This window comes from Brugia malayi (assembly GCF_000002995.4).
Source record: "Brugia malayi strain FR3 genome assembly, contig: Bm_010, whole genome shotgun sequence".
NCBI classification, from domain to species: domain Eukaryota; kingdom Metazoa; phylum Nematoda; class Chromadorea; order Rhabditida; family Onchocercidae; genus Brugia; species Brugia malayi.
The window spans coordinates 30,522-43,180 of record NW_025062287.1 but is presented as its reverse complement, the minus strand read 5'-3'; the positions used below and the strand labels follow the sequence as shown (position 1 = coordinate 43,180).

General features: G+C 34.7%; 2 protein-coding genes across 2 annotated transcripts; one reads left to right on the top strand and one right to left on the bottom strand.

Moving 5' to 3' along the window:
* Positions 1 to 6,089: 6,089 nt before the first annotated feature.
* Positions 6,090 to 6,632, bottom strand: Bm17108 (Uncharacterized protein; the record flags this gene model as incomplete). The annotated part of the gene is made up of 2 exons (XM_043082801.1): positions 6,090 to 6,265; positions 6,335 to 6,632. 2 exons carry the CDS (start codon positions 6,630 to 6,632, stop codon positions 6,090 to 6,092), a joined length of 474 nt encoding a protein of 157 aa, XP_042938735.1.
* A 305-nt stretch (positions 6,633 to 6,937) lies between these two features.
* On the top strand, positions 6,938 to 7,246 carry Bm10294 (Uncharacterized protein; the record flags this gene model as incomplete). The annotated part of the gene is made up of 2 exons (XM_001892490.1): positions 6,938 to 6,965; positions 7,065 to 7,246. 2 exons carry the CDS (start codon positions 6,938 to 6,940, stop codon positions 7,244 to 7,246), a joined length of 210 nt encoding a protein of 69 aa, XP_001892525.1.
* Positions 7,247 to 12,659: the final 5,413 nt, after the last annotated feature.

Genomic DNA, 12,659 nt, shown 5'->3' with positions numbered 1-12,659 from the left:
CAAATCATAAAGGTTTGTTTCCAAAAACATTTTTTGCTTCCACTACAATTTTGGTGCCACGAGCCGGGACATGTCCGACAGTATAAGAAAAGGAAGCGAATTATCGAAGTCGAGAACTCTAGAACTTCTTAAAGAAGCAAGTGAACTCGATCTGACCTCCCCGTCTCAAACACTATCACGAGGGGAACTTCAGCATCAATACGAAATTAAATTGCGAATCGTCAAGGAGAAGATCGCACATCTCGAATATTATGCTGGGTTACTCGAAACAGCTAATCAAAATTGGCTGGATAATATTCAGAGCTTGACAATAGCAACGAGGAGAAAGGAAGAGGAGACGAAATACGCCAATATGGTTGACGATCCACAAGGTATTTTAAGTTTAATCACTAGAACAAGAGAAACTATTATTACCCTTAAAATACATACTGATGAATATTGCTCGGTACTACAACATTTAAAACAAGAAGAGGTCAAAGAATCATTTCCAAAGAATAGTATGATTCACACAAATCAAGCAGAAATAAAACTTCCTCAATTACCACTAATAACGTTTAGTGGGGATCCAAAATTGTGGAGGCAATTTTGGTGTAGTTTCAAGGCAGCAGTCCATGAGCAAAGCATCCCAGATATTCAAAAGTTAAACTATCTGATATCATGTCTTAAAGGAGATGCTTTGTTATCTGTAAGAGGTTATGATATAGCGCCAGAAAACTACGATGTTATAATAGGTTTACTAAAAGAGAAATATGGTAAACCTTTCCTTATAAAGAAATCACTCTACAACGAGTTGAATACCATCAAAAAAAATGACCGAGAGTGGAAAGCAACCATAGAAGCCATGGAGAGAACATTTCGACAACTGGAAGCTATAGGTGAAAATTTAGAGCATTCAAGCATCGAAATTACAATTGAAAATAAACTACCAGCGTGGATAATTGATAAATTATACCAATTGAAAGAGGATTCGACGAGTTGGTCAGTTAAGGATATCCGGCAGTACCTGACAAAACTAGTTCTAAGAAATGAAGAAGTTGCTAGAAGTCAAGCAGACACAAGGGAGAAGAAAACAAACAAAAATAATGTTAGAGGCGAAACGTCAGCTTTCGCCACAATCAACCAAACAAAGGGAGATAATACAATCAAATCAAAAAAGGTTCCAGGAAAAATTTCTATAAATGGGAAAAGGAAACCATGCGTATTTTGCAATAAGGACCACTGGAACAATGAATGTAACATCTATCCCACTCTCAAACTCCGGATGGAACGTTTGAGAGAAATCACTGCATGTTTCAAATGTTTACGAAAAGGACATGCAACAAGTGATTGTAAAAAAGGGAAACCTTTGTGTTTCCATTGTAAAAGTCCACACAATACAGCACTGTGTCCCAACAACTACAAGGAACTCACGCAAGCAGTGGATTCCAACAAAGAAAGGTTGGGTTCAGTCACAATCGCTAACTCCATTACCGAAAAAGGAAATCAATGGAAAAAGCGAACCTTACTGTTATGTAAGGAAATAAATGTAACCAATCCAAATCGCCCAAAAATCCAACAAAAGGCTTTAATTCTATTCGATATTGGTTCTCAATTATCGTTCATATCAAAGGATTTGGCTTATCGATTGAATCTACAAGAAACTAACGAGATGGAAATAAAAATTGCTTCATTTGGTGATAAGACGCCAAAAACGTGTATCACTACTAAAACTGAAATCGGAGTAAAAATTGGAAATAAAGAAATAATCCGATTAGATGTAATAACAGTTAACCACTTGACGAATGAATTGCAAGTAGTTAATCTAAACAAAAAGGAATTGTTGATGATAGACAAACGAAATCAGTTTAGTAATTTCAAAAACAAATGGAAACAACCGGACATACTCATAGGTGCGGATCACTTCTTCAAGTTTATCCAGTTTGACCAAGCAGAGAACTTAAAATCAGGATTTTCATTGATCCATACAAAGGTTGGACCTATAATAGCTGGAAGTGGGTATATAAATGAAATACACGACAGTATTTCAGAAACCACATCAGTAAGTCCGATTTCTCAAGTCAATGCCGTCAATATTCCAGACTTAGATCACTTTTGGAAACTGGAATAATGGGTATACAAGACAAATAAACTCTGACAATGATGAAAAAGCATTGCAGCAATTTAAACAAACTATCACTAGGGACAAGGGAAGATATCAAGTTTGTTGGCCTTGGAAAGATTCAAAGAACAAACTAAGCGATAATTTCGGACTTTGCCTTGGAAGATTAAAGTCGTTAATTAGGAGGCTTCAAATGAAACCTCAATTACTAAGTCGATACAATCAAACTATTGAAGAACAACTCAATTCCAATATAATTGAGAAAGTGTCATCGGAAATGAATGAAGTTGGTATTATTCATTATCTGCCTCATCACGAAGTAATAACACCAAATAAAACCACGACAAATCTGAGATAGTTTATGATGCATCAGCTCATTGTAAAGGAATGAAAAGTTTAAATGATGTTTTATATCGGGGACCAATAACACTCCTGATTTGGTTGGAGTTTTGCTACGTTTCCGTACAATGAAAAATGTAATAATAGCAGACGTAGAAAAGGCGTTCTTGCAAATAGAATTGCATCCAACAGATAGAAACTGCACTCGATTTCTTTGGTTGAAAGACATTCGAAGTCCAGTTAACGAAGAAAACGTAAGTTGTTACCGTTTCCAACGAGTTCCATTTGGAATTGTATCATCTCCATTTTTATTGTCCGCTACACTCAATTATCATTTGGAAACTTGTAAAAGCAAAATCGCACTCGAGTTAAGGAAAAATCTCTATGTCGATAACATTATAATACCAACCAAAGGAACCAACGAAGCTCTTTCCAATTATAAGGAAATTAAAATTATATTCAATGAAGCATCAATGAATGTACGGGAATTTCTCTCTAACGACCAAGAAGTCAATGAAAAACTTCCGGTACAAGATCGAGCAGAGGTAAGTTCAATTAAAAAAATTCTAGGTCTCAATTGGTACCACAACAAGATATCATTCAAGTAACGTTAAAACCATGGTTTGGTAAGAAATTAACTAAAAGAATTGTATTGCAATTCGTAGCCTCACAATATGACCCACCAGGATTCATAGTTCCTATACTGATAAGATTCAAATTGTTTCTCCCAAACTTTGTGGAAAAAGAACCTTTCATGGGATCAAACTATAAGTGAGGAAGATGAAACCACGTGGAAATTACTCACGAACGAATGGCCAAAGAAACTAAAGGATCTACCAAGATTCACAACAAATTGTTCCGAGCAAGTACAATTTCATGTTTTTACTGACGCATCAACTGCTGCATACTCAGCAGCTTTATACATTCGAACTCAAGAAAGAGAAGTATTCTTAGTGTTTGCTAAATCCCGAATTGCGCCAATTAAAGGAATGTCAATACCTCGATTAGAATTACTGGCAATACTCATCGGAGTGAGAATGGTACAATTCGTATTAAAACAAAAAGAGCTTGAGGACGTGATAACAATTTTATGGTCCGATTCTCAATGTGCGCTTCATTGGGTTCACAATAGTTCCCGTTTACTACCAACGTTCATACAAAATAGGGTAGAAGAAATACGAAAGGCGAAAATCCATTTTAGATATATCCCAAGTGAACAAAACCCAGCTGATATAGCTACAAAAGGAATCTCTCCGAATAAACTAAAAGGATATGATCTTTGGTGGAAAGGACCAAAGTGGTTAACAGAAAACGAATCAAAATGGCCACAGTGGAAATACAATTACAATGAGGATTACCAGGATGAAGAAATTGTGGCCCACATCACAGAACCAATTATCATAAACAAACATTTCGGAATCTTAGATGCTAGTCGTTTTAGCAAATGGTCAAGATTAATAAGAACAACTGGTTGGGTTCTGAAATTCATAAGATTAACAATGAAAAGGGAAATTCCTTGGCTAAAGATGGCAACGAAAGAAAAGAATATATTGACAACACAGGATTACGAGTTGTCAGAAATTGTGCTATTCAAACAAGCACAGTCAGAAGGAGTTACCAAAGATGAAATAATCAAATGGAATTTGTTCTATGATAACGAACTATGGAGATACAAAAGCCGCGTAGTTAACTCTGAAATGAAAGAGAGTAACTTACACCCAATATATCTCCCGAGACACAACACCATAACTGAACTCTTTATTCAGCAACGACATGAACAACTGTATCATGCTGGAATTGCTCATACACTCTCAAATCTGAGATCGACGATATGGATCCCAAAAGGTAGAACGGAAGTCAAACGAATCTTGAATAAGTGCATGAAGTGCAGACGCTGGACAACTAAACCATTCAAATTACCAACTATGGCTGATCTTCCAGCATCTCGGACCACAAGATCAAGACCCTTTGCGCGAGTAGGACTAGACTATTTAGGTCCTGTGAATATCAGGAGTGATAATGGGCTAACAAAAAGATGGGTAGCACTATTCACATGTTTCACAACAAGAGCTGTACATCTAGAAGTAGTAGAAACTCTTTCAGCCGAAAGCTTTTTACATGTTTTCAGAAGATTTACAGCAAGACGAGGCTTTCCAGAATTAATCTTAAGCGACAACGCTGGTCAATTCCAGTTAATTTTTAAAATCATTGTGAAACAACAATTAAATGAATTCCTAGCGGAAAGGAAAATGATCTGGAAAAATATAATACCAAAGGCGCCTTGGAACGGAGGAGTATATGAGCGACTTATTGGGTTAACAAAAAGGGCAATGAAAAGAGCCATCGGCAGAAAGTTATTATGGGAACGGGAATTGATTACGCTAGTAGCGGAAGTGGAAAGTATTTTGAATACTCGACCACTAACTTACGTAAATTTTGATGATTGTATCATATTGCGTCCAATTGACTTTATACTACGAATGCGCATCTAATCATGCCTGCTAAAAACAAGAATGAAATGGATGATTTTATCCCTCATAAATTGGATTCGAGAGAAAAACTCATTCAATACTGGTCAAATACACTAAAGGCCCTCGATGCCTTCTGGGAAATATGGAAAGAGGAATATTTAAATACTCTTAAAGAAAGAGCACAAAGGGAACACTCTTCTCCGAGAGATGTAGTAAAAAGAACTCCCCACGAGGGAGAGATTGTGTTACTAAATGAACCAGAAATTCCCCGTGGCATGTGGAAACTAGCCAGAATAAGAGAAATCAAAACAGGAAAGGATGGAGAAGTGAGAAGTGTCTCGATAGAATTACCGAAAGGAAAAATACTCAACAGACCGGTGAATATGTTATACCCACTGGAAGTCAAAGGTGAGGAAATTGACCCTCAACCAACAATGTTTAACAAATCAGTGCAAAATGTCAATGAACAAGAACCAATTGCTCTACGAACTAGAAGCGCTATAAGGCGAAGCAATCAACCAAAGCTGTCCAACGAACTAAAGCATTTAGCTCCTTCGGTCGGGAGTGTCGCGGATTTTAATATCGCGATCTAAAAATATGAGTTGCAAATTGTAGTAAAGATATCTACGTAATTTCCGCAAATAATGCTTATACTTCGGACTCTTTGTTTCCAAATTTATGCTTCTACATATTGAAACAATTTACATCGTTCTTTGTTAGCAATCCTTACAATCATGAGGATATCTACATTGTTCTTTGTTAGCTATCATAATCATGCGGTTATCTAATAAGCTCTTTATTAGCAACTGGTGCCCATGCAAGCACCTCCTCTCCTTTGTTTGGATCATTGTCTAACATCAATGTAGATTTTATAACCATACTATTGTCAATTAGATCAGTTTAAAAAATCATCCAATCCTCCGAATCAGTTTATTCAATTGTTGCCCAAATATTTAGCTGGCATCCAACACATCTCCCTGACATCAAACTTCTCCCCCGAATAACAATTTAACCAAATCATAAAGGTTGTTTCCAAAAACATTTTTGCTTCCACTACAAACACGACCAAATTTCTCCACTAATAATTCTCTTATAATTCTATAGTTTTCAGGTGCCCTATCGTAACCTCTTACTAGCTGCAGGGCGTTTCCTCTTAAACAAGAAACCAAGTAATTTAATTTTTAGATATCTGGTATGTTTTGAGAGTGTACGGAGGCTTCGAAACTACTCCAGAATTCTCTCCATGTTTTAGGGTCTCCACTAAACGTTGGTGACGACAATTGTGTTAAATTTACTACTGGACGACATTCAGTTAAGCTAGGTTCTTTAATTTGTGCTAGACGTTTAAGGGCTAACTCTGTATCATCCTTGTACATAGATAAGGTTATAATGGTATCCGTACCTATGTTAATTAATTTTAAAATACCTCTATCGTCGTTTGCCATTTGTTCGTATTTTTCTTCTTCTTTTTTCTTTTGCGACATTGGGGCTAGTTGAATGTGTTCCAACCATTTGTCGTTGATCTTCTCAAGAGTGCCAACGTATTTTTCGAGGCGCATCAACTTTTCTTTGATGATCCTTGCCCTTGCTTCGTATTGCTGGCACAATACTTCTACTGTCGCTTTTTGGTCTAACGGAGTTAGATCCATTTGTTGTATTTCATCGAGGAGTCCCTCGAGATTCGCTTTTACTGGTGTAGCTTGAACAATTATACTAGCTGACATACCTCACCTCGGGCACCAAAATTATTCTTTGTCGTGAAACCTCAAACTCAAACTTGGGTAATTAAACCTTTATTTAACATGAGGCAAATAATAGCGCTTTATACATATCGTACGGATGCTACACCGATTAACAAACGCGTAACGAAAGATATAATTATAAAACATTAAAATGATATCAAAATCATCCCAAAATGCAGAATGAACCACCGTATGGAGGACGATGGTTTATATGCAGAACTGAGCTGACCAGATATCCGGCAGAGGATATTTAACTGATGTGAAACAAAGATTGCTAATAAAGGGTTATGCTAACAAAGGGTTTGCTAACGAAGGGTTTGCTAAAAGGGTTTTTTGTGTGAGGAAAAGGAATTAGATAAGAGGAATTTGTTAGTTTTGGATATAATAATTTAAATATTTCGTCTTTCACGACAGGTGCTATTGATGGTACTGTTGGCGGTGGTGCTATTGGTGGCGGTAGTGGTGAACAGGAAAGATCAGGCGCCGCTATCACAAGCTTTCCAACACTAGAATCAGCTGAAATTCGAACAAGTAGCAGTCAAGAATCGGCATCAAATTTGAAACGACGACCTAAATTTGAGCAAATCTCATTATGAATTGAACCACCAAAAAGTCGCAAAGAATTACGCAAGAAACGACAGGCATGTGAAAAAACTGACGCAAAGTGATTAAAAATGATCAATAAATTATTAATTTCTTATATGGATTTCATGCAACTGCATATTTTGTTACGATCTCTAAAAGGCATTAGCTATATTTTTATCTAAAATTAGACCAATGATCATGAATACATACACTATGAAAACGTAGAAATCGTAATGTTTACTAAAAGTATCCAATATTGAATTAGACAACAGCGTTTTCCCTAATATTTAATAATGTTTTCAAAGAAGGCCAAATACAAATCTGTTCCAAATTCCAGTATCAGATGAATGTTTTAATATGTCGAGCAGGAAGAAGTAAGTTAACTTTTAATTTAGTTTTACTAACAAATGATGTGAAATTAAAGAGTAAGACAAATTAAAGAGTCCATTGCAGTAGTATGAGTGGCCATCTTGATATATGTGAATTGTATCGCTGATCATCAGTTCATCTTTCAACCAGTCAATCAGTCTTGATGTATTACGGGAGCTCTGTCCTTAAATACAAATTGGTTCCCAGTTTTCCTACTTCTTCCATTTAAATTGGAATTAAAATCGTGCTCCATAATATAATTGTAAGCTCAGTGGAATATATTGTGAAGTTTGTGTTTGCATCGTTATCATATACAGAGCCGACACATTGCTATCTCACTCTAAGCTCTAAGCACCATTATTTTTTGAAACTGATCCAACCAGACCTACCAAGGTAATCATTCGAGGAGACTCACAATGTGATACCTCTTATCTCTCCCTTTCTCTCCTCTATCCTTTTTATTCGTCAAAAACTTCGATGTTCACTGAAAACACACTACGCGACCTATTTAATCTTATTCCTGCTTTCATCTGCTTTTGTATAACCTATCGAGGTACCTACAATCGCGGATAAGCATGAAAGATATAAAGTGTATTCGACCATTTTCCTTATAGAAATTCTTAGAAGACAAGAACTCATTCAGTAAAGAAAAGAGTTCAAGAAAATTAGACACTGATCCCGTGAGTGCAGGAACTGCTTCGCAGGAAGTTTCATTACTTTATAGTATTCTTAGAATTCTTAGAAGAAAAAAACTCATTTTACTGAGTCAAATTCAGCCGTCACTCTTGAAGTGTCTTTTATCGATCAGTGTATCGTCGGTTTTCGTAGAATTGTACTGTACATTCGTAGAATGTATGTTAGCTAATATGCCCGGAATAAAGCAATACTCAATCAACCATTCTCCAACCAATGTTTTTAATTTCTAGAGGTGATTTTATGGATCAAAAATTGTCTTAATGAGAATGTTTTCGTATAATTTGAAAGTTTTCCTAAAGATATTAGCTGGCGTTAAATTTTATTGCCGAGATCGTTCCAAGCAGATTAATAATTACTTTTTGTATAGTCGATTCATGATTTTTGTATATTTTCTCAAGTTGAAATGATTTCTTCGTTATTCTGAATGGTAAGGTTTAAGACTATATTAATCATACATCTAATTATTTTTTTCATTAGCAATACGTACCGCTTTTCTTTTCATTAGAAGGCGATCCGCTTTTTTTCTCATTCGCTTTCATCGGCATCCTCTACTATCCACACACCTAATTATTTGCAGTATTTGAATATGTAATATAATACGTGAAATTCTTGAATAGATTTTGCTAATGTTTGTTCCGCTCTCAAAATTAAAAAGTATTTGCGATTTTATTGTCTCTTCCACAGCATCCTTCAAAAAATTATGTTTTTGACCCTCGTTCAGTTATTTATTTATGTACAAATTTGTAATGAACTTGATAATTCACAAATTAGCGATTACACAATTATCATTCATTTCTTCTGTCGAAATAATATCGAAGCTAAATTATATTTACATATAGTAGTAGTGATTGCAGACTTCAATAAAGGCAATGTATTTTTATTTTCTATGGCCTAAAATCTTAAAGCGGTTTTGGCAACTTTTATTCTAACGGAATTCTAACGAAATTCTAAAAGATTCTGTTATTCTAACAGGGAAGTACCACTTGAATTAATGTAAATGATGAGGCAATATCTTACTACATTCAAAGTAAAAATTTACTACCTTCAAGGTAGAGAAAATAATAACTGTTTTTAATCTTTCATACAAATTTTCGACTTTTCAAAAATTACAAAAATGTAGTCAAGGGTGAGTTCATCCTGAAATATTCAGTAAGTGTTAAAATCAATGCAAGAATATTTCTTTCACATTATTCACATGAAGTGAATGCTAATATATATATATATATATTGTAAAATTCAAAGGTCGAACTTTGCTGAAGAGCAGTGATGAAGGAAGCTAGTGCAGGTTGGAGAAGTGAGAGGAAGAGAAAGACAGAGATAGCGAGAAAGAGGAAGAGAGAAAGAGAGAGAGAGAGAGAGAGATTTTGTTATAAAAAAACAACTCTGCTTGATGGAATTTCATTAATTTGCTATTGTCAGCATATTTCAACAATTCGTTTTCTACCATTATGGTACCAGAATTGCACTCGTTATTCTTCCTAACAAATTTGTTCAAGTACAAAAAAATTTATTATTTTATATTTGTATATTTCATTTCATGTGCATTATTTATTGTAATAATACCTCATGAACTTGCTTAATGAACAGTGATTTCCTTTGATATATTAATAAACAAAGTGGTATAAAGCATCCGTCAATAGCATACAGAGGCGTAAGTGGTAGTGTGATAGAGGTAAGGAAACTTGTCTCTACATTTTAAAAAAGTATTAATTTATGACAGAATGAAGAACTGTAAATTCCTTGAATTTTACTTTGTTTATTTTTTATTACATCGGTATGTTCGTTATAATTTCGCAAGCTATTGCTTTTTTAACTTTGTTAGAACGTCATTTTTAGTGGTTTTCATGGTCGTATTGAATCTAATAAGGTTGGTATTCTGGGGTTTTCAGGCTATTTTTGATAGTTTAAAATTGTTAAGGAAGGAATAATTTTTTTTTTTTTAAAGTTCTCTTGGCTATCTTTTTTGTTGATGACTATTTGTGGTTTGTTTTAATGGTTGAATATTTCTAATGCATTTTAATATATGAGTATTTAAAAAATATTTGTGAATTTTTATTTTTAATCTCAGAAATAATACTAACTATAATGAATAAGATTCTGAGCCTTATATTCAGTAATCTGAATTGTGATTAGTTGTACGAAACATAACAACTTTTGTTATGGATTTCGGTATTAGCAGATTAGTGAGACATATCAGCTATTTTCGCGATCTATCGATTTTCAATGCGATTAAATTTAGCATGGCGAGGACACTCCACCGTTACGCCCACATTTTAAAAATTAATCAACATTGGGATGTATTGTACAGATATTGTGCATCATCTGTGTATGAATGCACAAGTGCGTCAACCTCTAAATTTAAATAATTTGCAACAAATGACTGAAATTTTACTATCAGTATTTCATTAACCGATTCAGACAAATTAACTATCCAAACTCTCTCCTGTAATAGCGCCATTAGACACTAGTCTAGCTGCGAATAAATTATATATTCATCCAAAACGAGCCCATTAAGCATTACTCATCTGCGTATAAGTAAGCATTCACAACTTTCGCAGTTCATTTTGTAAATGCACAAAGATTTAATAAAGCATATGCAACTGTATGACTGAAATGTTTGAAGAAGAAATGGCTGATATCGTATGACAAACTAGTCATGAAGTGAAATAATCACCAGTAAGTGATACGGAATCGGAATACGTCGAAAAGGACTATTTTATACTCTGCGTGTTATGCAAATGTTTTCTAATTGCTTCCTATTTCTTGTTTATGTGCTGAATTCGGAGCATTTTCGAGGAATCTTAGTGAACGATCTTTTGAACCACTACCGAACTCAAACTTTATTCATATTTCCTATTTTTTCAAGAATTATGTAAGCAACTTTTAGCAGCGATTCATAATCATTTTCTAATTGATTGTAGCAATCGATTTGTTTTATTCAGCAAAGCGAATGTACTGTCACTTATTCATCAGTCTTGTACGTAGACTTCCTTAATGAATATTGGTTAATTTTTCTGTAGGACTCACTACCTTTACCGATTGTATCGTTTATTTTCTCCTCTCCTGCTCGCACAGGCTTTTTTCTCTATCCAATACCAAAATCTGGTTTTGCAAATTTTCTAATCAAGTATGCGAAAATTACCGCAGTAGGAATAGTAACAGTAGCAAGCAATCTATCCATACTCATTAAAACTGGAATTTTTGGACCACCATCGTCTGGCATGTCATTTTGATTGCGCTACATTTGTTTTAATTTTTGATGAGAATGCATTTATAGCTTCATCACAATGATAAAGATTCCTGCATTATCAAACAAGTTTTTATAAACTCTAAGTTTAGAGATAGCAATTATTGATCGATGGCCAAATCAATACCCTTGTTTAAGATATCATATTTTTCAAAATTTATGCAATATTTAACATCAAATCCAGGAAGTCTTTGTTCTTCCGTTTGATCAAACCACCTGCTATCTTAGAAAGTTTTGGATTTGAGAAAATGAGAAGTTTCTAAATATCACGATGCATAAAGTGCATATAATTTGATAAAATTAATTGTATCTCTTACATCTTCCTCAGTTAATCGACATTCCACTTTTTCCCTCCTTTTTAGATTTTGGATACATCTATTTGTAATCATTTAAGAGTTGCTATTTGTTTTGCAGAATTAATTATTAAATTGACCATATACATACAAAGGCATCTATTTCAAGCATTCTCGATATTTTTTAACTGCGTAAAACAAATTAAACCTTTCGAGAACAATTGCTGGCACCTGCAATATTTACAAACTGAGGTTTAAAATGAGCACACACATACACACGCACACAGACAGACAATAGAAATAGACAGAGAGACAGTTGGACAAAACAATATGCATATTTAGGCGCGTGAAGTATTATTTATAATTGTGGTAGCGTGGTGCGCGTATGTGTGTCTGTCTAGGGGAAAGTGTGTTTATGATATTATGTCATTATCACCGCGATGCGATGATACTACTTCGGATGGCACCGACAATTAATTAGTGTTTGAGGGAGTCGTTGCAATCAATCGATCTTCAGTGAATCCATGAGTGATGTGATATGATGTGATATGATATGATATGATATAGGAATACTCATCACATCACATCTGAACCTCTCCTCCAACTTATTATGTCTCAAAAATGTGTAATGCTATGCTGTCATCAGTGCCATTCCTATGTTATCATCGTTGTTATTGTTGTTGTTTGATGCGTAACACAATGATACTTCCCTTCACCATTTTTTTAAGTAAACATTACTTGTGTAGAGAGAGAAAAAGCAGAATGAAGATGCACAGGAAGTCAGAGAGCATGCATTTTTGCAACTGCTCGAAAGTTCTG